Below are 23,751 nucleotides of genomic sequence, written 5' to 3'. Positions count from 1 at the left end.
GCCCCTTTCTCTTCTCCCCGCCGCCGTGGGGTGTCCTTGGGGCTTGAAGCCCCAGGGACACCCCTTTTCAGGCTGCAGGGAAGCGGCGTTTTGCTGCTTCCCCGCAGCCTGAAAAGCGGCGGATCGGGGCCTCAGCGGCTGCCGCTCATACACCAGGGAAAGGGGTGGGTGCAGACCGCCCCAAATGGGCGGTCTATAACCCGCCAATGTTATCTTGTTCCAGTATAAAGGGGGAATGAAAAAGTAGTCTTGCTGTATTTCAAGATTTATAAAGCATTCAGGATATCCTAGAACATCTGAAGAAGTCAGCTGTGACCCATAAAATTTATGCAGAAACTGATTTACTGATTTACTAAAGATGACACAAGACTACTTTTTCAATTGAACAAAGCACAGAGGGTACTGCATCATCAGAGCAGTGGACATAATCATGTGGCCCTCCAGAGGTTGCTGAAGTGCTTCTCCCATCACCCTAGTCAATATAAGGCTCTGGGATCTGCAATTTGACAAGACCCAAACAAGACTGAAAATAGAAACAATATGTAGGAGCAGTGGTAGCAGCCTTCCTTGGCCATTCCTTCTAAGCCCCCCAATTGATCTCTTCCACACACATCTGAGTAACTCATATTTATTTATTTATATCTATTTATTTATTGAATTTACACCCCTGTCTTTTCTCCTGGGGTGGGTTGCAAGGCAGTGTCCAGTAATTTAAAACACGAATAAGTTGTAAAATCTTATTTTGCAAACTGGTTTTTAAAAAATAATTAAATAACAGTATTATTATTTTTTTAAAAAACATGGTTTAAAACAGTTTAAACATAATTACTAATACAGTGTTACCCCGGGATACGAATGCGCCGCCTTACGAAATTTCCGGGTTACGAAAAAAATCCCTTTAAAAAAACTGTTCCGGGTTACGAAGGTTTTTTCGGGTTACGAAAAAAATTTTGGTGCTTTTCGGCGCTATTTCACACGAAATCGCGGCTTTTCCCCATTAGTGCCTATGGCTTTTTTGGCTTACGAAGTATTCCGGGTTACGAAAGCGGGGGCGGAACGAATTAATTTCGTAACCCGGAGTACCACTGTAAAGGATAACACAGTACAGCACACTCCTTCATACACACTACTGCTACATCATTCAAATCTCAAGCTCTGCCTGAGTAAAATGGTCTTCCAACTCTGTGATTCTATGAAAATTCAATATTGTTTGCTTCATATCAGACTAGCTTACATAGGAATAACAATGTTTCAATGTGAAGTTGAAGGCTTTCATGGTCAGCATCCATAGCTTTTTATGGGTTTTTGGACTATGTGGCCATCTTCTAGACGTTTCACCAGCATCTTCTCTGAATATGCCAGCCGCAGATGCTGATGAAATGTCAGGAATAATCTCTTCTAGAACATAGTCCATAAAACCCACAAAAAACTAACAATGTTTCACATAGACAATTTCCACCTGACCAAAGTTAAAAAGTTACTCTAATCAAATAGCAAAATGTTTTCTCCACTAAACATTAGCTTGTAAGGACTTCTTGTGATTAACAACTCACTTCAGTTTGCTTACAGTGGAAATATTACCACATTTTAAACGTATCAGCTGCACCAAAAACCATCAGATGCTTTTCTATATAGTCAATTATTTTTCCCTCTGCATATTTGCATCTTAGCTGTCATTTTAAATATAATCTTCAAAAATATTCCATTTCCAACCTGTCAATGGAAGTTACTTGTTCATCTTACACTAAATAACATAAATGCAAAAATAATATTTTTCTTCTTTTGATTAATTGCCCATTGACATGCCTACAATGTCATTATGTTACTTAGAACTGACAGTTTATTTTCTGTACAGTATTTTTTTATTATATATCTCTTTCTGAAAACAGTCTATCACAGAGATATTATCCAAAGATATGGTAAAGATATCATATTAATTAACAATACATTAATTAGATCAGACTATCCATAATTGCTTTTAAACATCTAATACTTCATTTTTAAATTCTTGGGTTAAGTTTTCTGATTCTTGTACTAAATAAATTTCAACCTATCTATTTTTGTAGTTGTTGTTAATTATTATGATTATTTGCCTTCATAGATGTTTGTATGCATTAGTATTATTTATCAGATATTTTTCCTGCTCAAAAATAGAAAGTTCTTGTTTCTTTCATATTTTGGCCACCAAAAATGAAGCAGAACTGTTACACATTCACTACCATTTGGGGGTGGTTTAAACTGAATTTAGCTATCAAGCCTGAAAGAACAGTACAGGATCTATGGCCACCTGCTAGTCGAAAGCCTTTTCTATATTCAAGAGTTTATAATTTTATTAACACAGTTATCGGTAATATGTAAAGATAGTGAAAACTAGAGTTACAGTTATCAAAACAAAACTACAGTGAAACTTTTGGCTAACCCATTACAAGTGTCATTTTCTTAATCTTTCTTGTCTACTTGTAAGCTCAGATTATCATGTCTGAAAAGATTCAAACTCACCATTGCCATTATACAAGACCTGCATGGTTTCAAACTCCAAACTAGTATAACTTGGATCTAAGACTCCTTCAGTGTAATTTGTCATATCCATGTCCAGAACTGGCTCTGAGATCCTCATTGCTGAATGTGACTTGAGAAAATGACAGTTCCTTCAATGGACAAGATGCAGTCTACTCTTTTTTCTGCCAATCAGTGATTGGTAATAGAAGTATTAGCTGTAACTGTGTCACTTATGTGTTGCAATGGGAGGAGTTATAAAAAGAAACAATTCAGCTTAACCTGTACCTTTTCCTCCTTTTTATGGGGTACAATCAGCCTAATTATCTTGCAATGTTTCACTGAAAGTTTTAAGTATTGGTTTCTGAAAGGCATGAGTGTTCCTTTAACTGCAATCTTTTTCCAGCTGGGTTTTTTTTTAAAAATCTGCTTTACTTTTTAAAAAGTAACAGTAAGTTTGTTGTTATTAACAATAGGTTGGAAATCTTACAATGCACCAAATCCAATCTAAATTAAGGGAAATTCCGTGTAAGCGTTATGGATAGGAAGACATTATTCCACTCTTTGCACGTAATATTTTGATATTCATGTACAGCAAAGAGGCAGAAAAGAGGGCTGTGCATAATAGAAAATACTATGAGAAATACAAAAAGTTGCCCTACAGTGAATCAGACTCATTTAGCTCATTTCTGCCTACTAGGGCTGTCCACAAGTGAGGATCAATGATTTCCATAATATTCCATGCAGTCCTCACCTGTTTTTCACATAACCTGAATTATTTCAGGAAATTATTCTGCACAAAAATACATATTGGAAATTGCTTGAGAATAATGGGTGGTTGTTCATATGAGATCGCCATGTCTGTGTTTTGTGCAATATTGCTGTTTTCTATGCGAAAAAGAAGTGATCCTGCACAAAGAACAAAAGTGGCTATTTGTTTGTGCAAGATGTTTTGGGTATTACACACATATAAACACACACAAACCCCCCCAGCAATGTTGTGTTCCACTCCTCCATCAGGAAACAGTATGGACAGAGCTGAAGATTTTGAAGCCATGGGGTGGGGGGGAAGCTGGCTTTTCCTTGGGGAGTTTTTCAAAGGGAAATTGTCTTTTTCATTAAAACTGGGAAAATATCACTTTCTTACTTTAGGAAAACAGAATGTATTACATACTATTTAACTTGGAATGAAAGTTTGATATGTCAAAGGTACAAATTATTCCAAAAATAATTAGAATTAGAATTTGCTTTTCAAAATATTATTGTTATAAATTGAGCTGAAGCATAAGGAATACCTAAACTACCTGTTTGCTTTTTCCCATTTATGAGAAAAAGGCAAAAAGAGAGAGGAAGAGCAACATTAGTAAAACAAAAAAATTGTTTGATCTAGTCTTCCAGAGTGTAAAGCAGACATAGTACCCTCACTGCCATAAAAAATAATTCAAAAAAAGGAAAGCAGGACAAGGAATTATAATTCTGTGAGTTACTATACATTTTCTTACATAAAGAGCTATCTAGTACATAGCTTTTAGGAATAATGGAGGGAGTAAATGTATCAACTCATTGTCTTAAATATTTTATTCATAACATTTTTTTTAAAAAATGCATCATCCATTTTCTCCCATTCTTGAGGGGTGAAGAAATTTCAGTTTTCTTCTAGGCCTTCACATGCAAGAAGCTTTGCTTATTTGAACAAGGTTTTCACAGTGCCTGCATCATGCACACTCCATACCTAGGCCTTACTTGTACTTACTACAACCACTGTCTGACTTTTTATGAGAAAAAGCTATCGGGAGGATAGTCCAAATACAGTTTCTTATCCTTGCAGCATTATTGTTGTAAAACTGCAAGAACCTAGATGTTCAAAAAAATGGAAGAGTGGAAGGTATCTACTGTAATTGATGGGTCATACTTTTGAACATTTAGGGTGTCAGCCTTAAACCCTGTGTGCAAAACACTGTGGTGTATCGGTTGCAAACATGCCAGAAGCTGGTAGTAAGACTCTAACACGGACACCCTGTAACCCCAGATATGTAAAGCAAGCTGTTCACTACAAAAAGAGTGAAAGTGTTAAATAAGTGGGAGTTGTGGGACCTACTTGTTGGTATCTAGATCCCAATTTACTCTAGTGGAGCTCCGGTGTTACAAGTATCCCTCCCGGGGGGGAGGGGAAAGCTTGCAGCAGTTGACCTTTCCAGATTTCCCACGAACCTCCATATTTTCTGGTTTTAAACAAATGTGAATTCTCCTTTGTGGAAAGTATAGCAGTTCCTCTCTGAAACATGTTTTAGCCTTTCTCCTGCACTGTTTGGTATCGAAAGTACCTGTTTTTTGATACCAGATCTAGATTTTTGATCAGTTTTCCTTTTGTTTTTCAAGGTTTTTAAACATTTTTGGCAGTCCATCTAGGAGATTTGTTGTCTGTCATTTTCTGCATAGATAAATTTGATTGATTTACATAGAAAATAGCATTTTCCCCAAATGAATTAATTTTTCTACACTGAAATGCTATTTTCCTTCATAGAAAATGCTGTGTGCAGAACAAAACAAACATACACCACATATGAATTTTACAGAGAACAAATCCCCAAATGCAGGCTTTGTTCTGTGCAGAAAGCAACATTTTCTCTGCAGGAATTAATATTTCTGTGCTGAAATATTATTTTCCATGCAGAAAGGGCATATACCAAACAACCACATACAAATGTTGTACAGAATAAGTCCTGAATTGTTAATAGCCTTCAAAAACTGCATGGATTTTTATGACTTTCTTGGAGTAGGAAGAAAATTGCTGAAATTATTCATTGCTACCTTCAAGAAGAACTTAGTGAAGAATTACATCCCTAACATTTTCCAATCACCTATTGCATGAGTAAAAAGTGTAGTAATACATTACTTGGTAATGTCTTGTTTGCAAGAGACACTCTTCTTAAAGAGCTGTAAAGCTGTGACTTGTTGCATCTCATTAATCATTAACATGATAGTCTGACCCTTGTTCAAATGGGAAAGCAATTCAGGTATGTGAAATTGTTGATCAAGCACAAAGTACCCATCCAATGATTCCACAGATACCACATTCAGGCAACCACTTTCTCACTTGCCAACTCCATTTCTCATTCTCAGTGAGATTGACTGTTTAGAATTGGTCAACCCCTCTCACTTCAGTGTGTGAACATGAATACTTTTTTTCCTGGACAAGTTTATCCTATTTGCACAACATGTGTCTTTCTCTTTGTGACACAAAGGGACCACACACACAAGCACAGCTGGATCAGGTGCCTCATCAAACACATTTAAACAACCCATCTGGTGTTTCTGATATTTATAAAATTAGAAGGCAGCCACTACTGCACTTCCAAACTTATGGGGATAAATGATTCTGTAAATATGAAAACTCTATCAAGACCAATACAAAATATCCCAATCTTTCACAAGACACAAAGAAGTTTTCATATGTAGTTTCATGCTCCCATATGTGAGAATGAGCTGAGCAAGGACTTTCATCCTGAAACCAAACGTGAGTAGAACAAATTGGATCTTAAAGCTGAATTTTTACACTGCAAAGGTGGTTAATGACCCCAGTTCCTTCCCCAGCTCTGATGTTAGAGAAAAACTGGGATCGATATCATTATTGCCTTGATGAGGTGACTGGAATACTCCAACTGTACAGGACCAAACCAGCATGTTCCCAACAGAAGAAATTGTAGCATTTGGAAAGCAGAGGCAGATGAAAAGCCCTCCCTCTATCTTAACTGCTACCACCCTGACCTTGGAGAGGGAGAAGAAGAGCCATGAGTAGCTCAACATGCCTAGCCCCAGAAGTAGGTGGAGTATCCTCCCTCCATTCCAACTGGCACTGCCCTGGCCTTGGAGGAAGAGAACAACCAGCAGTATATACTAGACTTGATCCCCTGCCTCACTGCCATTCCTTTCGCTTTTTGTTTCAAGTCTTTTTAGACTGTAAGTCTGAGGGCAAGGAACTGTCAAATTAACAAGCTGTAAAACACACTGAGAGCCTTTGTGGCTGAAAAGTGTGGTATAAATACACAAAATAAATAATTTTGTATCTACAATTCTCAGAATCCACCAGTCACCATGGGAGAATGGGAGATGAGGTGATTCCTTGGATGCAGCTTAGCTGATTGGTAGGTTTCCCAGCCATAGGATAGCCAATGAGCAACCACCTAAGTTTTGCTTTCCATGGGAAATGGAGATCAGGTATTTCCTGCATACCCTCCAATATTTCACACATGAAAATCAGACAAACATGGCCAAGCAACATCAGAGTGTTATCAAGACGGCAACAGTTATTAATAAGGAAGCTAGGAGAGAATGCAACATTTTGCTTTTGCCTGAGCCCACTGGGAAAGGCAACATTCTGTTACTCCTCTCCTCTCTCCCCTCTGCTGAGTTAATTGCATGAAAACTACTTTTGTGCAGAACACTGAACTCAGAAATAAGCTGAGGACAAAGGGAGAAAATGAGAGGAAGAAAGAGAAACTGGGACATTTTAATGCAGCTGAAGAAGTGAGACGAGGGAAGAATAATCATGACTGTCCTGGTAAAATTGGAGCAAGTGAAGATTATGTTCTTCTCTGACATTTGTCTGAGGTATTTAGACTACGTATCTGAACAGGTTGGCACACTGGGTGGCAAATTCTTGGCCTATTTTTCCATAGGAAAGGGAGATAGGACTTCTTTGGCTGTTAGTCAGCTTGGTGCCTACTGAACTTGGCAGAGTTACACTCTTGGTTTACAGCTCCCAAAATCCATCTGCTAGTATGATATGCTAACTAGGGGATCTGGGGAGTTAGGAATTGTACTTGATAGAATTATTTTCCTAAGCTCTGTGTAGGAATGAAACATAGTAAGGATGTTTGCACATGGCCAAACCAATAAAGAATTGGGGAAGGAGTCAGGTAACCACCATTTTTGGATTGGTATCTTAACACTGGTGAAGTCCTGACATCTCTCCAACATATGAAACTGTAAAGTGACATTAACACACTATAAGCAAGAAAATGCATGGCAGCAAATGAAAATGCATCTTTAAAATATATATTTAAAAGTTATCAGTTTAAAAATAATAAGCTTCCATGACTGATCTCATCTGGAACCCATATATATTCCCATACCCTTCCTTGGTCCTTGTTTGTTTTAATGATATAGCTATAGTGTGTTAAAGATTTATAATATTTATCATGGAATACAACTTCAGTAACACAGAAAGAGATTATCAATGGGAGCTATAAATTGGTAAAATTGCCCTAAACTATTTACTGGCTAAGCAACTAGGGCTGAAGGAAAATGTCTATAGCTTATGTCTTCTTCTGCAATTAACTACTCAAACTCTGGTGGTTTTGTTATCATAAATGATATGATACTTGAGTAATTAAGTAGACATGCATGGGAGTAGGCTTTTAGGGTCACATTTGCACTGTAGAAATAATGCAGCTTGACACAATATTAAGTGCTGTAGCCCAATCCTACGGAATCCTGAAATTTGTAGTTTTACAAGATTTTCAGCCATCTATGCCAAAGAGTGCAGGTGTCTCACAAAATTACAAATCTCAGGATTCTGTACAATGGAGCCATGATAGTTAAAGTTGTGTCAAACTTCATTATTTCTACAGTGTAGATGAACACTGTGTCTCACCAAAGCTACAGGCTTGAAATATTATTTCTGTGCTGCTGTCTATTAGGAATGACATGCTCTGGGCCCCTAATAGTTCAGCATCAACTGGTCAATGTCAGTTATTGATTTGTTAAAGATTCAAATTCATGATCACCAAATAGGCCTGGTTGCACAATATGCATCTTTAACAAATCAACAACAATATTGAACAGCTTATGATAGACTTTTCTGGGTTCCAACGCATCATCCTACCACTGTGCAGAGAATATAAGAATGTTATTGCTCAATGGCTCAAATACTTTATTCTTTGACTACTTTCAAGTTCAGTTATGGATTATGTCTTGGTAGTCTCTAAGGAAGTGGTGCAGCAAAATTTTTGCTTTAATAATACAACTTAACTTTTGGCAATATTGAAGGTCTTTGGGTAATGTAGGAAATTGCCCATTCTATTGGAATCCTGGAAACAGATGTGGTCTATAGTTATTTGTGCCAAACATTCAGAGGTGATATTTAAATGATCCATTTCTAGCATCTGACATGAATCATATACTTAAAAAAATAATTTATTAGGTTGTGGAGATTATGTGATATATCAGACTCATTCTATCACATATGGGAGAAATGAGATATCATGGCTACCTTTTGGATCTCATTTTTCAAAAAAAAAAAAAAATTAAATTCCAAGATCACCAAACAGGACAATACTTCTGAATATAGATTAGGTGTTATGAGGCTCCCCCCTCCCCCTGTAGATGAGTTACAGAGCATTTTACACAAGGATTCAATTAAAAAGGGAGCAGACATACATAGTCTTAGTACCACAGGCTATAGAATATTTCATTATGGAAAAAATAATACATCTACTAAAGTTGACATGACAAGTAAATCTGAATTTTACATTTTATATTCAGTGGTATTCTTTCATGCTGTTTCTGGAAAATCATTCCAGAAAGTGTTGTGAATAATGGATGAGGGCTTGAACAGATGGGTCAAAAAAGCTGGCTTCTATGGGATTTGTGGGCTTGCCCCCAAGATGTGTGGAAAACACACTGAAGCTGTGCCCAGACCACAGAAACCGGACCCAAAAAGGAATGGGTTTTTTCCACTCTAATTTGGGCTCACGCCAGAGGTCACCCTCAGGACCACTGCCTGTGGTTGCTGCAGTCCTAAGGCATCTTGGGCAGGGGCGGCCTCAAGCTGCCCCTTCATGCAGTCTGGTCTCCTCCCCCCCCCAAGATAAAGTCAACTGTTTTACCAATAAAATAAACTCCCTGGAATAATAGTGCATACATAAGTGGTGACTTACTAAGTAACCAGTGATGGGGGGGTTCCTACTGTAATTAGGCCTAACAATTAAATAACACATCATATAATCATTATTTTATACATTTAAAAGACTGCTACAGTACAGTGGGCCCCTCCCATCCATGGGGATTTGGTTTCACCACCCCTGCTCCCATGGATTGGGGAAAAAAGCAGGAGCTCAAAGCCATGCTAGTCAATCGGTGGTGATGTGTATGTGGGCAATATTAGTCATTGGCTAAAATGGCAGCAGAGCAATCTGCAGGAGCTCCAGTCCACAACTGGCTGGTAGGCTCACTGTACTTAGAAATCAATGCATATTTTATGTAATATAGCAATGTTTTCCCCCTTCTTTTTATATTTCGAAGAACATTAGGGGTGTTAAAATCTCAGAATCCAATCTAATGTAGGTTGGTTTGAACAGATTTGGAATTCTTTCGAATGAAGCAACTCCTTGAAATAGCTCTGAAAAATCTGTAAAGAGGTTGGGAGATTCAAGTGCATTACTTTCGAAGATATGTGGGGAAAATATACGCTTGATATCCACTGGACTCCAATTCCTATCAGTTTCTAACCAGATAGCTAATGTTGTAAGGGTAATGGGAGTTGTGTCAAATATTTTAAAAATCAAAACTCCCACTCAGTTTGAATCTTTGAATCTTGGCCACACTCTGATGTTGCTTGGCACAAGCGTCTCACTTTTCATCTTTGAAATGGTGGAGAGTGTGATTCAAATATCCATTGAAAATTAGTAGTTTATTTAGATGGCCAGTACATTTGGTTTTCCTACAGCACCAGAATTTCTAAGTAAAAAAACTTATTCCAATGTAAAACCAAGAATTTAAAAGTAGATTATGGCGCGTTACAGACTGCCTAAAAGCAGCGGTCTGCCGCGCGTGCCATTTGCCAGCACGGGGGGAGCCTCCAGTGGCCAAAACTGCGAGGCTCCCTTGCACCGCAAAAAAGAAGCGCCCAAATGGCACTTCTTTTTGCACCCCAGATGTGACACCACGAGGTGCTAGTCGCGCACTCTGCTGCGTCACATCCGGGGTGCGATGTGCGGATGCTACGTGTCTGCTACGTCAGTCGCGGTGCCTGTGTGGAAGGGATGCTGCCATTTTGTATGTACCCGTACAGTACTAGGGTAGGGGTGTCAGAAGAAGTGACCCCCCCTTCCTAACCCTAGTATGTCCTGGAGAGTATCTAGCCTGTCTGGAAGGGGCAAAGGCACGTTACAAGACCTCTTAAAAGCAGCGGTCTGCGGGCACCGCCGGTTGCTCCGCCGGTTGCTCGCGAGGGAGCCGCCGTTTCCATACTGCACGGCTCCCTAGCAGAGTAAAAGAAGCAACCAAAAATGGTTGCTTCTTTTGTGCTCCAGATGTGACGCCGCGAGGTGCTAGTCGCATACTCACGGCGTCACATCCGGGGCGCCGTGCGGACGTGTACATCCACTACATCAAGATGGCAGCGCCCGTGTGGAAAGGGCGCCAACCATTTTGTATTGTATCCAGTACAATACTAGGGTTAGGGGCATCAGGAAGTGATCCCTTTCCTAACCATAGTATGTACTGGTACATTCTTTATGTTCGTCCGGATTGGGCCAAAGTCATGCTTCACCACCATCTAATTTATTGACTTTCATATTATTTAAAGTTGAAGCCTTTCATGGCCAGCATCCATATTTTTGTGGGTTTTTTCGGGCTATGTGGCCATGTTCTAGCAGGGTTTCTTTCTGACGTTTCGCCAGCATCTGTGGCTGGATCTTCAGAGAATGCTTTCCTGGAAAAAGTGGTCTATAATACTGTGTGAGCCTGGGAATGCAGGAGTGATTTGATGTGTATTGTTCTGTGTTGATGGCTGGCCTCAGGCTGGAGGCTATGCAAACGAGGATCTAAGTCTCCGCAATTTGGTGATGCATTATCTGCTGGGAAAGCCCTGACTCGAATGGTTCCCATTGGCATTTGCGAGAGTCCTAATTTTGCTATTCCCAGGACTGGTAGCCCACAATTTTGTCACTTTAAGGGTCTTCTTCCTTCCGGTTGAATGTCCAGGTGTGTGTGGATTTCAATGGCTCCCTGTGCATCCGACAGGTAGGGTGCCATGGTCCAGAACTTCAGTGTGTTCAAACAGAATTGTAGTGCCGCAGATGGTCTTGTGGCGATGTTCTGCACGCTGCGGATAAGTTTCTGAGCTGAACCCATCTGCAAGTTCCTCCTCATGATTCCTTGATTACTGCTTGTACACTGCGTTTGTGGTCCCTATGTAGACTTGTCCTGCAGCTGCCATGGTAATGGCGATAGAACTCCTGCGGCGTGAGAGGTTCTCCTCTCATCCTGGCTGAGTGAAGCATGTGCTGGATTTTCTTCCATCAGTTTGCCAAACCATTGGAAGGGATTGTGCTGTCCTCACACAACTTTGGGCCCCTATGCTGTCTGTGACTCCTTTGATTGAAGGAAAAATACCTTCCCTTTGGGGTGGCTGCTTGTCGTCACTTCGCTGGGTTTGCCTGGCCTGGTAGCCCTTCGGAATGTCTGAGCTGGAATACGATTGGCCTGTCGAGAACCCGTCCAAGTGCTTCAGTCACTCCACAGAAGTGGGTTCACAGCATGCATTTTGTCGGCTTCCTACGAACCAGTGTTGATTGTGCGTGCGGTTTGGCCGGGCGGTGATGGTTGGCAGCTTTCGGGCAGGTATCAGTCCTGTATGTGGGGTTTCCAGTATACTGCGTGGACCCAAATGTAGGTTCGGTTGGCAGATGACAAGGACATCCAAAAAGGCGCAGTGTTCCTTCCCTTTCGTTTTTCCATAGGAAATTGGATGTTGGGGTGGCATGTGTTCAAATGGTTCAGATACAGCCAGGTCTTCTTCTCCAGGCTCCAGAATGGTGAAAGGTGTCATCCACGTAACGGACACCGAAGTTGTGGGCTTTTTCAGTGCGGTTTCCAGGGCTGCTTTTCAAAAGTGTCCATGAAAAGTTTGCTATCCCGGCTTAGAGGGCGTTCCCGTTGCTACTCCATCTGCACATGGCAATGGGAACACCATTCAGAGGTCAGGGGGGCTTTCCACAGCGATAAGACTATTAGCAGACATTAATCCTCGTTTGCATTAGCCTCCCAGGCTGAGGCCAGCCATCAACACAGAACAATACACATGCAAATCACTCCTGCATTCCCAGGCTCACACAGTATATATAGACCCACTTTTTCCAGGGAAAGCATTCTCTGAAGATGCCAGCCACAGATGCTGGCAAAACGTCAGAAAGAAACCCTGCTAGAATATGGCCACATAGCCCGAAAAACCCACAAAAAAACTATTTCACATTATGATTGATATAACCAGATGTTCTATCCATATCATGAAGCAGAAGAGAGAGAAAACTGTTTTAATTACTGGGACTTCTACTAGGCTGTCAGGGGAATAATATCAAACTTTGAAATGTTTATGCCAAGAAGTATCAGAACCAAGATTATTATTCTAGTACTCTTTTCAGGTGATAGATATCTGTGTCTCAAAACTTGATTAACTTTTTTCAAACAGCATTTTTTAGCATTTTCTTGAAATATACTAGGAAAGCAAATCTTCACTTGAAAGGTTTACAGATGCTGAGCAAAACTTTTTGAGCTGATTGCCAAATGGGTTAGGTTCTCTCAGGATTTCAGTATGAAAGCTTCATTTGACTCAAAGACCCTTGGGAGCAGCAGCAGAAGAGAAAAGATAAAATAAACTTTCAGAAGACTTCTTCTTTTTTACTGGTGTTTATCAAGCGGGATGGGAGTCTGTCAATTTTTAAAGAGAAGGTAGCATGGGCAATTTGAAAATTCACGCAATTACATGATTACTTATCACACCTTAAATTCGCTGTAATGGCCTCTCCGAACGCGACCCACATTTGATACAAAGTAAGCCATCACATCGGTGGGGTCTGAATTGTGAATTGGCACCATTGTGCATGCTCAGTGAGACGCCAGATGACTGGAGCATAGCACATTTAGGCGAGTGAGAGAGAGGAATCAAGGAACCCCACAATTTACAAAAGAGGTTGGAGGGGGGAGCAGGAAGAATGGTCGAAAGAACATGCTCTATTCACGTTAAAATGAGCATATATTCACTCTTGTCATGTTAAAACATAATGGTTATCCAATAGCTCCCCATCCATCCCTCTTAATTAGCAGGCAGCAGCCTCCCCTCAGCAATGCTGAAGGCAAGCAGAAGCAAAATTGAAGTGGAATTGCAGTGTGGTTTCATGGGAACTCCCCCCCTTCCAGACTGCAGGGGGGGGGGGACCAGGACTAAAGGAGACATGCACATCACACCAAACAACAGCACATTGAGTGTGAAGTTGCCTAGGAACAGGGTTTGTGACTTCGCTAGTTCACCGAATTTATTTAACTGTGGATCGACGCGTGATTGCATTCAGAGTGTGTCCGGACTGCCAGCAATCAAGTGTGGTAACCTTTTGTGCAATAACGTGAATACTTATGATTCCATTCAGGATGACACTGGATTATACTTCCAATATCAGTCAAGTGATATTGTCCACTGTTTCCAGTCACTAATTGTTTTCTCAATCAATATTTTTAATTTAAAAAAATCAGCTCCAGGTTCACATTTTAATAACTTGTCTAAATAAAGCTTCATTAAACTTGGAATACCTGTGTGTGTGTGTGTGTGTGTGCGTGGGTGTGCCTGTGTCGGTTTAAGACAGGAGCAGTTGTTGTTCTAAAATAACTGCTTCTGCATGTCCTCCAACACTTCACAGATGAAAACTGGGACACATATGACCAAGCAACATCAGATTAGGGTCAAGATGACAAAAGTTATTCATGAAGAAGACTACACAAACTCAGAGAGGTTATAGCCATTTGCTTTTGCCTGAATCTACAGGTAAGGGCAAGAGTCTGCATTCTCCTCTTGACACTGCTGAGTTAATTCAATGCAAGCCTTTTTAGCAGTTTGAACGTTTTGGCAATTGAAGTAAACTGAGGACCAAGGAGGAAAGTGGGAAGAAGAGGGAGAAAAGTGGGACAACACAGGATAAATCTGGAATGTTTTTGTCAAATCAAGACCTTTAGAGGATGTTTCTGTGGCCTGGAATTTCATTCAGGCTTAGTATTACCACAGCGCCATAATAGAAAATGGCTTCAAATAAATAAATATGTGTGTGTGTGTGTGTATATTTGTTTGATTATAATATTTCTAACCTGTCATTTATGAACGGATCTCAGGGCAGGATACAATCAATAAAAACTATTCAATAGAAAACCATAAAACAACCATAATCTACAATCCAATATGAAAATTAACAACAGTAAATCAGAACAGAGTTGGGGTCAATAAGAGCCAAACACTTGGGTAAAAGCCAGGACCTAAATCCAACTTCAAGTCAGAAAATTCCCACCAATGTATGTACTTTTACAGGATTACACCCTGATCAAGCCATTGTGCCCAGTGCTGCACATGTAGCTGTACAAGAGGTTTGACAGTGGCCCAGGTCTCAATGGGACTGAAAGCAACATCAGATGCTGGGTCAAAGCAGGCCTCCAGGGGAAGGGAATTCCTTATCTATGGTGCAACAACTGAGAAGTCTCTCCCTCCTATCTCCATATCTTCTACCACTCACAATGGTGGGAAATAGGTTGGTAGATCTTCATACTTGGGCATTTGTTAACTGTGTTGTGTGTGTATGTGCCTTCAAGTCACCTCTTGACTTATAGTGAACCCCACACATTTTATGGGATTTTTTTTAAAAAATTGTGGGTCTACACTGTGAGCTACATATTTCTGTAAAACCATAAAAGGCCTTCTGCATCTACAAGGCAGCAGCAGTCCAGGGGGATGAGGTTGTACACATTGGATTGAACCCTGACTTAATTATACTTATGAGCGGCCCACTAAAATCACAAGGACAAGTATACTGTGGTGGGCCTAAGTCTCACTGACTTGAATGGGTCTTTTCCAGTGAATCAAAGTCACTATCTAGTTGTGCAGAGGCACAGCAATCAAGAAATAATGTGCCACCACAGTAATAAAGAAGTGCTTGTCATAATGATAACAGGACATGTATATTAAGAATAGGATTCCCAAATCTCAGTGCCTAGATCTTCTTCTCTCATCCTCAGGGCATGGAGGAAGAATCTCACAAAGTCTGCTCTGCACTGAAAAGTGTGTGTGTTTGTATATGTGTGTATGTAATCTCCTTTGGGAATTTTTTTATAATGAACTTTATTATTAAAATAAGTTATTAACAATAACATACATTCATACATACTGACCATACAATTAATTTCTACAACAGTAGTTAATTATAAATAATAAATGGGAATTTTGTTTTTATTTGAATTATAGGTAAAGGTAAAGGTTTTCACTTGACAAGATTTTGTCCAACTGCAGAGAGCAGCGCTCATCTCTGTTACTAAGCTGAAGAGCCAGCGTTGTCAAAGACAGCTCTGTGATCATGTGGCCAGCTTGACTGCACAGAATGCTGTTATGTTCCCACCAAAGTGGTGCCTATTTATCTACTTGCACTTTTACATGTTTTCGAACTTCTTGATTGGCATAAGCTGGAACTGTTGATGGGAGCTCACTCCATCACATGGCACTTGGTCCTCAAACTGCCAACCTGCCAATTTTGACATCATCAGTCAGTATCTTAACCACTGATCCACTGTGCCCCTTTACTATTTGAATCATACAGCTTGATGCTTAGTGTGTCAAGCTTAATGACACAAAGAGGAGCCAACCCTTGTAACATGACTACCAGCTACTTCCTCTGGCATCACCAGAGGCTATGCTAGATCTAAGGTTTTGGGATGGAATAACCTGGTGACCCTAGAAATATTTACTATCCATTACAGAGGAAGATGGTGCTGCCATTTCTGTAGGTGATCCTGTATTTTCTATCACTTACAGTTTCAGTCTCCAAGGGAAGGACTACAGTGCAAGTCACTGTATTGCAATTTAAAAGATTCTGAACTCATTCCCAGCTGATAAGGCTGCTATCAGAAAGTGTTCCTGTGTTATCAGTAAGACTCCTTGGCGTGCTAATTGTCCTGTTTTCTATTAGATGTAATCAATCTGATGAGGATATAAAAAAAGAAAACAAGCTAATAAAAATCAAGGTTACTTCTCTGAACTCATCTTTCTGAAATGCCAACTCAAACAGCTACAGAGAAATCTTAAGTGTGCATGTTGAGACCTGCACCTGAAACTGTTATCAAGCCAACTCCCACTTCCTTAAACGCTCACTCAAAAGACATTTGCTCCATATAACGTTTCATGAACTGCTATGACCTCATTCACAAAGCTAACCTCCTATCATTAATAGTTCTTATGTTTAAAACTATTTGACACACAAAGAAGCAGGGAAGTGCCACTATGTAGAGGTGCTCATTTTTTAACGGGCAATTGTCCTGATTGTGAGCCTACCATAATGTTTTCCCCAACCTGGCATCCTCCAAATGTGCCAGATGAAAAGTTATTTTTGGATTACAACTCCTTGAATCCTTCGGCCATGCTGCATGGGATATTCTGAGAGATATGGTCCAAAAATCATTTTTCTAAGTTTTGTATCAGAGCTTGGGAAATTATGTAGAACTGGCCAAGTATTTCCAGAATTCATGCTTCCACATGGCACAGGAAGCTGCCACCAACTGGCAAAAATGCATGCCCCCACTACAAAGATATGTTTTTCAAGACTACCTTTTTTGAACATGCTATGTTATGATTTCAACATTACAATACATGGAAGCATTATACAAGTATAAATACTATTTAATGATAATACAGATTTTTTTCCCCCTGGAAAATGATTAACCATCCATTAAGAACCCAATCCCTCCCTCCAGTCCATCTGCCTTGGTCCAGGCCTTGGAGGTAGAGAGGAACTGCTGGACCTCTTACCCTTTCCCTCCACCACTCTCTTCTCCTTCTGTGTCATGTCTTTTTAGATTGTAAGCCCGAGGGCAGGGAATCATCTAACTAAAAAGATCGTATATAAGGCGCTGTGTAAATTTACAGCGCTTCATAAATAAAGGTTAATAATAATAATAATAATAATAATAATAATAATAATAATAATAATAGGTCAGCTTTTTCTAACCTGGTGTTCACAAGTGTGTTGAATTACTAATCCCATAATTTGGTGTATTTATTTATTTTGACCACTCATTCTTTAGTGGTTAAAAGAAGAAGAAGAGAAAGCAAATGCACTCATAGCACAACCCTTTGCATTTTCACTCAGAACTAAGGCTTTCTGAATCCCACTGCAAAGTAAATAAGTGTAAGATTACAGTTTAAGGATTACAGTTAGTTTAGTAAAGTATTTTCACAGAACAATGATGACAGAAAAGGGTATTAACTGTTATAGAACCTTAATGTGAAGATCTGAAGGAGAACTGACTATTCTAGACCTGATTCCAGAGACATTAGTATAGCCATCATTCTATCACTTGACATTCATAATCATACTAAATGCCTAAAAGTCCTAGGGATCTTTATTTGGAGAGAAGTTCGGTTCATTTCAGACTACAGTCACTTTGCTAAGACACATTTGCACTGTAAAGCTTCCTATATGATTAGACAGACCGATGATGATGAAGATCATGGTGATGATGATGATGGGGATGATAAAGATATATACATTTCACTTGCTCAAAGCACTTCACATATATTGTCCTTATGTGAATCCTAAGGTATGTTAGTATTATATTCCTCCAATTCCAGATGAGGGCCATGGGTCTGAGAAAGAGTAGTTTGTCTGAGGCTGCCTAATAAGCTTGAGGCAAAAGTTGCAATGGGGATGTGTGGATTCACAACTCCATCTTTTAGGCATTATATTTTGTCTGGTCTCAGTTGCTTTCAGCACATAGAATCGTAGAGTTGGAAGAGACCACAAGGGTTTTTTTTTTAACCCCTAATAATGATGTATCTTTACTGGAGTCCTCATCTGTCTTACTGTGATTACAGAAGCTAAACATCCACATTAGCAACAGGAATGTACACACATAAATACACACAAATACATACACAATCCCTCAAGGCACATGCATTCAAGTTTTTCAGCATCTGTTCAGCTGGATCCAGAAGGTGTCACAGTATGATTTTCAGGACTGTTTGGGGGCTTTGGACACTGCCTAACAAACAATCCCCAATACTCCCATTTTACTATTCAATTAATATTAGCCTTTTGGTAATTCAGTGTAGTGCACTAACACCTCTTACTTCTATACTTTGATTATACACATTAGCAGTGCAGAGGACAGCCTGGCTGTCCAGATATATCTTAAAATCTGACATAAGAAAGCTCATATCCTCCATAATTTGGACTACTTCTCCCATCATGGCCAATATTAAAGGATTAAGATAGCTGTGATATAAAATAGATTTCCCAACCAAGTTCTACTTGAGAATAAGTAGAAATCTTCTTAAGTCAATAGTGTCTAATAAATGAAGAAATATATATACAGTGTGCCCGCATGATATGCGGGCGCAACATGCGCAGCTTTCAGCATATGCTGAAAGTCACACCGGAAAAAGCCCTGGCACGCGCCAGAAGAAGTAATGGGGTGTGCTCCTGTGGCACGCGCACTGCACCATGCCATGGGCATGAACCCCATTATTTCTAATGGGGCTCCAGCATACACAGAATTTCCCTTACACGGGGAGGGGGGGCAGATCTCTGCGTAAGGGAAGGGCCCAATGTATATGCATGCACTTTTCAATGCAGTGCATTCACCAAGACATTCTTCCTACTCAAATGACGAAATAAGTAACTTTAGAATCATAGAATCATACTTTTGGTAGAGACCACAAGGGCCAAACTCAAAACACCCCCGACAGATGGCCATCCAGCCTCCAAAGAAGGAAACTCCACCACTCTCCAAGGGAGTATGTTCCACTGTTGAACAGCTCTTACTGTCAGAAAGTTCTTCCTAATGTTGAGGTGCAATCTCTTTTCCTGTAGTTTGCATCCATTGCTCAGGGTCTTATTCTCTGGAGCAGCAGAAAAAAAGCTTGCTTCATCGTCAATATGACACCCCATCAAATATTTTAAAGGGGATATCATATCACCTCTTAATTGTCTCTTCTCCAGGCTAAACATACCCAGCTCCCTAAGTTTCTCTTCATAAGGCATAGTTGTCAGACCCTTCATCATTTTGGTCACAATTTTAAAAATTTTCTTCCCATTTACAAGAAGCTCTTCTAAATAGACTGTGTAGAAATATTATTTTCTGTGCAGAAAACCTTGATTTCTGCACAGAAAATGCTGTAATGGGGGACCTATGCTCTACAAAATCTGCATATGGTTGATTTGAATAGAAAACACAGATAATAAAACTTCTGCCTAGAAATATAGTTTTCTGCACAGAAAATGTTATTTTATGTACAGAAAACACCAAATGTGAATTTTGCATAGAATAAGACCAAAAATACAAATATCCTTGTCAGTCGAGGATTTTCTCATCAACACTCCAAAAAAAAAAACCAAGTTTTTTTTTTATCATTTTTGAATATTTTTTAATATCCTTCCGATCCCTACACAGAAGCTACCTTATTCCAAGTTCACCTGTAGCTAATTCTCATTCAGTGGGCATAGCTATAGTCCTCAGGTCCATCTAGTTGAAATGTTAAAGGTCTCTGATCAGATCTGTCTGATTTAACCTTTTGTAAAAGGCAGCCACAAGGACTTCACATAGAAAGAAAGGGATAAGTTTCCCTATTTTATAGGAGTTTGCTTTCTTATCTGTTTGAAGGTGTCCTGTGTTTGAAAACTTGTCCTATCTGTGTGTTAGAAAGACAAGAGACATAAGGAGGTGCACTAATGTTACCCCGCCCCCCCAGCAGTTAACACCTGGGAAGCAAACTGACTAAATGCAGGAGTTGATTTCTCATCCTCTTCCTATTGTAGTCTGACAGACTGTATTTCTGTTTTCAAGTATATTTGTTATTCTTAAATCTCTTATGAAATAGAATATGAAAAAGTGTGTATATATGTGTTCTTTTTTTCTTTTCTTTATGTGTGTATCCGTGTGTGGGGGGGGGGAGAGGGAGAGAAAGAAAATGAGTGAGAGAGAGGAATATGATGTGTAAGGAGTTACTCTACAGAAGAGATAACCGTGTGCTTCCCCGCACAATTTCCTTGATGATAATCCAACACACAAACTTGTCCTTGTCCTAATAGGGAAAAACTGTATATCATAATTTCAAACTATGAAAAGTTTAGTTATTTTTATTACATTTACATTATTTACAGTTCATTCCTCCAAAGGAGCTTGAAGTGACATATACAATTCTTACTCTTCCTAACCTTCTTACATTCATAACTCTATGGGATAGGTTTGCTCAAAGGTAGTAAATAGTTAGCAGATCACTCAATGCACTTCATCACACAGTGGGCATTGGAACCTGCTCTTTCTGGTTTTAGTTTGATGCTGTAACCACACTGGCTCTACAGATGTTGGTTACAGGCTCATCAATATATTGTGTTGATAGTACCCCAATTCTGTCCTGCCCTCCTTCATTCAGATATGCCTCTGGCATTTTAGCTGGGTTACTACTGAAGGCATTTTGATTGATTGGATTATCTTATATCTTTTTATTGCTGCATTTTACTTGTGTTTTCAGTTTAGTTTAGTTTTTTTTTATTATTTCTACGAGTCTTTATTTTTTAATTTGATAATTGTTAGCTGCCCTGAGTGCCCTGAGTTTCAGAAAGGCATGATGTCCATTTACTAAAGAAAAAAAAAATAGACATAAATGATAAAATGTGAAAATGTGTAGGGAATACTTAACCAGTGCCTTAGTTTTTGCTATGCTTATTAACTGAGATGATGGCAATGTATTCACTTGGTGGTATATTGTATATCTAGGATATAGATTAGCAAATCAGGCAGTGGTTTGCCGAGTTACAGTTAAATGGCATGTGAGCAGTGCAGAAAGTTAAATATTGCTTGAACTAAGTTATTTATTCTTTTCTGATTGAAAAACATCTTCATGAAAAGGAGAGAAAAGAGGAGAGAGTTCAAATGTAAGATGTGGTTGAGTTTTATGGGATTTTTAAAAGCCTCCTTGTTGATGAATAGCTAGGTCATTAGTTCTTTGTTAATAATCCTTCGTCAAAAACACTGACTTGTGTTTGATTATGAACATTTTATGTAGATGATTAGATAAATTTTACACACACCTTCACCTCATTTACCTTCAGTGAGACAGTTTCATAATATAATTTTACCAGGAAAGAATGATGTCTCTCTTGATATTTCTCTTGGTTAAATTATACTTTATCTCTCCCTCTCTCTTCCATGTGTTGTTGCTCTGAAAGGGAAGGGAGAGCACTGGAAACCTAATATGGAATCTGAAGCTCCAGGAACTGTAGCACCAATGCAATTCCCACAACATGTTTCCCATGGTTCGCACATGAAGGGATGTCCACCCTTTATGAGTGTTTCATGAGTTGTGGATTCAAAGAGAAGGACATTTTTATAAAATGCTCACTCTGAATTGCTTTGTCTTCAATCAGGATTTCTCAGCTAAGAGCCAAAACAGACTGACCCAAAGGGGCAGCATCACACTGCCCCTTTGAGTGCCAGATCAGGGCGATGGCAACTGCATACCTTGGCCACTCCTTTTTGCACTGGAAAGGGGGGGGCTTTTCTGCTGCAGTGCCCACTTTTCGATGCTTCTGCGGCATGCAGCATATAAATGCCAAACCACCAGAGTGTCACATCACTGCCTGCCATCTGGTCAGGCAGGTGCATGACGCCGACTTGGGAGCAGCATCAGGGGTTGCATCATCTAAACACCACACCCCCATGCTGCCCCCAAGCCAGCGTATTGTGCTGGTCTGTTTCACCCTTAAATTACTTTTCCCCATAATTACTTTTTAAAAACACCAATTTACAATAGTAAAGCCCATTACATTTCTCATAGCACTTCTCTTATAGAGATCAGTGATAGTTCTTGATCTGAAAGGGAAGAGGCTTCATCCTGTCACTATGGGCTGAAGCATCCCCCCTCATTATACTATAGAAATAATGCTTTTTTAAATAGCTGAAGTGCAGTTATATTTTGCCTTGGTCACTCAAACAATTCAGAAACTTTAAAAATGCATCAAAGAACTAATTACTGGTTTATGACTGATTGATATTTTTTCATGTGCCACATTATTACAAATACAAATTGGGGTCATGCATACAATATGTATGTAGAGACACATGGTTCTGTCAGCACTTCCATTTGTGTACAAGTTAAGCTATAAACACTATTGCCCATGAAGTGATCACAAGGGGACTTACACTGATCATGTGTGATTTAATCTGGTATTAAGATAGGAAGGACCATGGGAGTCTCCAGTATCTCTTTTCTGTCCAAGGTTTTGGAGCATGTTATGGCCTCCCAATTCCAGGGATTCCTGGATGATATGGATTATCTAGATTCATTTCAATCTGTTTTAGGCCTGTTTATGGGATGAGACTGCTTTGATCACCTTGGTGGATTACCTATGCTGGGAACTGGATAGGAGGCATGTGTTCCTGTTGGTTCTGCTGGAGCTGTCATCAGCTTTTGATAACATTGATCATGGTATCCTTCTGGGCTGCCTCTCTAGGATTGGACCTGGGGACATTGTTTTACTGTGATTTTAGGGGAAGAGATTATCCATAGTTTTGTAGTTCAGTGTTACCAATATGCTGACACTCAATTCTATATCTCCTTTCCATCCAATGCCAATGAGGTGTTTCAGTGCTAAATCAATGTCTGTCAGTAATGGACTGGATGAGGACAAACAAATTGAGGCTTGATCCAGACAAAAAAGAACAGCCAGTCAAAAAACAAATTAGGGAATCATGATTCAGGGTGTGCTTGATGAGGTTATGTTTTCCCTGAAATTTCTGGTTCACATCTTGGACATACTTCTGGATTCAGATTTGAACTTGGATGCCCAGGTTTCAACAGTTTGCCAAGAGTATGTTTGTGCAGTTAAAACAAGTATGCCAGCTGTTCAAAAATTTCAGAGTACCAAAATGCTATGGCCAAAATGCTATGCTATGACAAAATGAATGGTTATAGGAAGCATATTAGTCCCCTGTTGAAACAGCATCCACCTAACTATCCATTTATTACTTTTAAAACCATATATGACTTGGGTGCAGGCTAGCTGAAAGAATGAGCATGCCCATGTTTTACAATCTGCAGGGGAGGGCTTTCTCTTGGTTCCATCACCCTCAGAGGCATGTTTGGTAAGGATATGGGAGAGAAGCTCTCAGGGGCTTCTCCCAGCCTATGTAACTCCTTCCCACAGGCCCCTTCCTTGCTTTCTTTTC

General features: G+C 39.7%; 1 protein-coding gene across 2 annotated transcripts in view; it reads right to left on the bottom strand.

Annotated features, from left to right (window-relative positions):
- HNF4G (hepatocyte nuclear factor 4 gamma) overlaps positions 1 to 23,751 on the bottom strand; it is a 99,646-nt gene that overhangs the window by 36,754 nt on the left and 39,141 nt on the right. The window contains exon 1 of one of the 2 annotated variants that reach the window (XM_042465445.1): positions 2,500 to 2,616. The exons of the other annotated variant lie outside the window; for it this stretch is intronic. Within the exon in view, the coding sequence (XP_042321379.1) occupies positions 2,500 to 2,590 (91 nt within the window). The 5' untranslated portion in view covers positions 2,591 to 2,616. Of the gene's footprint in view, positions 1 to 2,499; positions 2,617 to 23,751 lie in introns of those variants that run through there. 2 annotated transcript variants of the gene reach the window in all.

This window comes from Sceloporus undulatus, chromosome 4 (assembly GCF_019175285.1).
Source record: "Sceloporus undulatus isolate JIND9_A2432 ecotype Alabama chromosome 4, SceUnd_v1.1, whole genome shotgun sequence".
NCBI lineage: Eukaryota > Metazoa > Chordata > Lepidosauria > Squamata > Phrynosomatidae > Sceloporus > Sceloporus undulatus.
The sequence above is the reverse complement of the archived record's forward strand: the minus strand, read 5'-3'. Positions and strand labels throughout refer to the sequence as shown.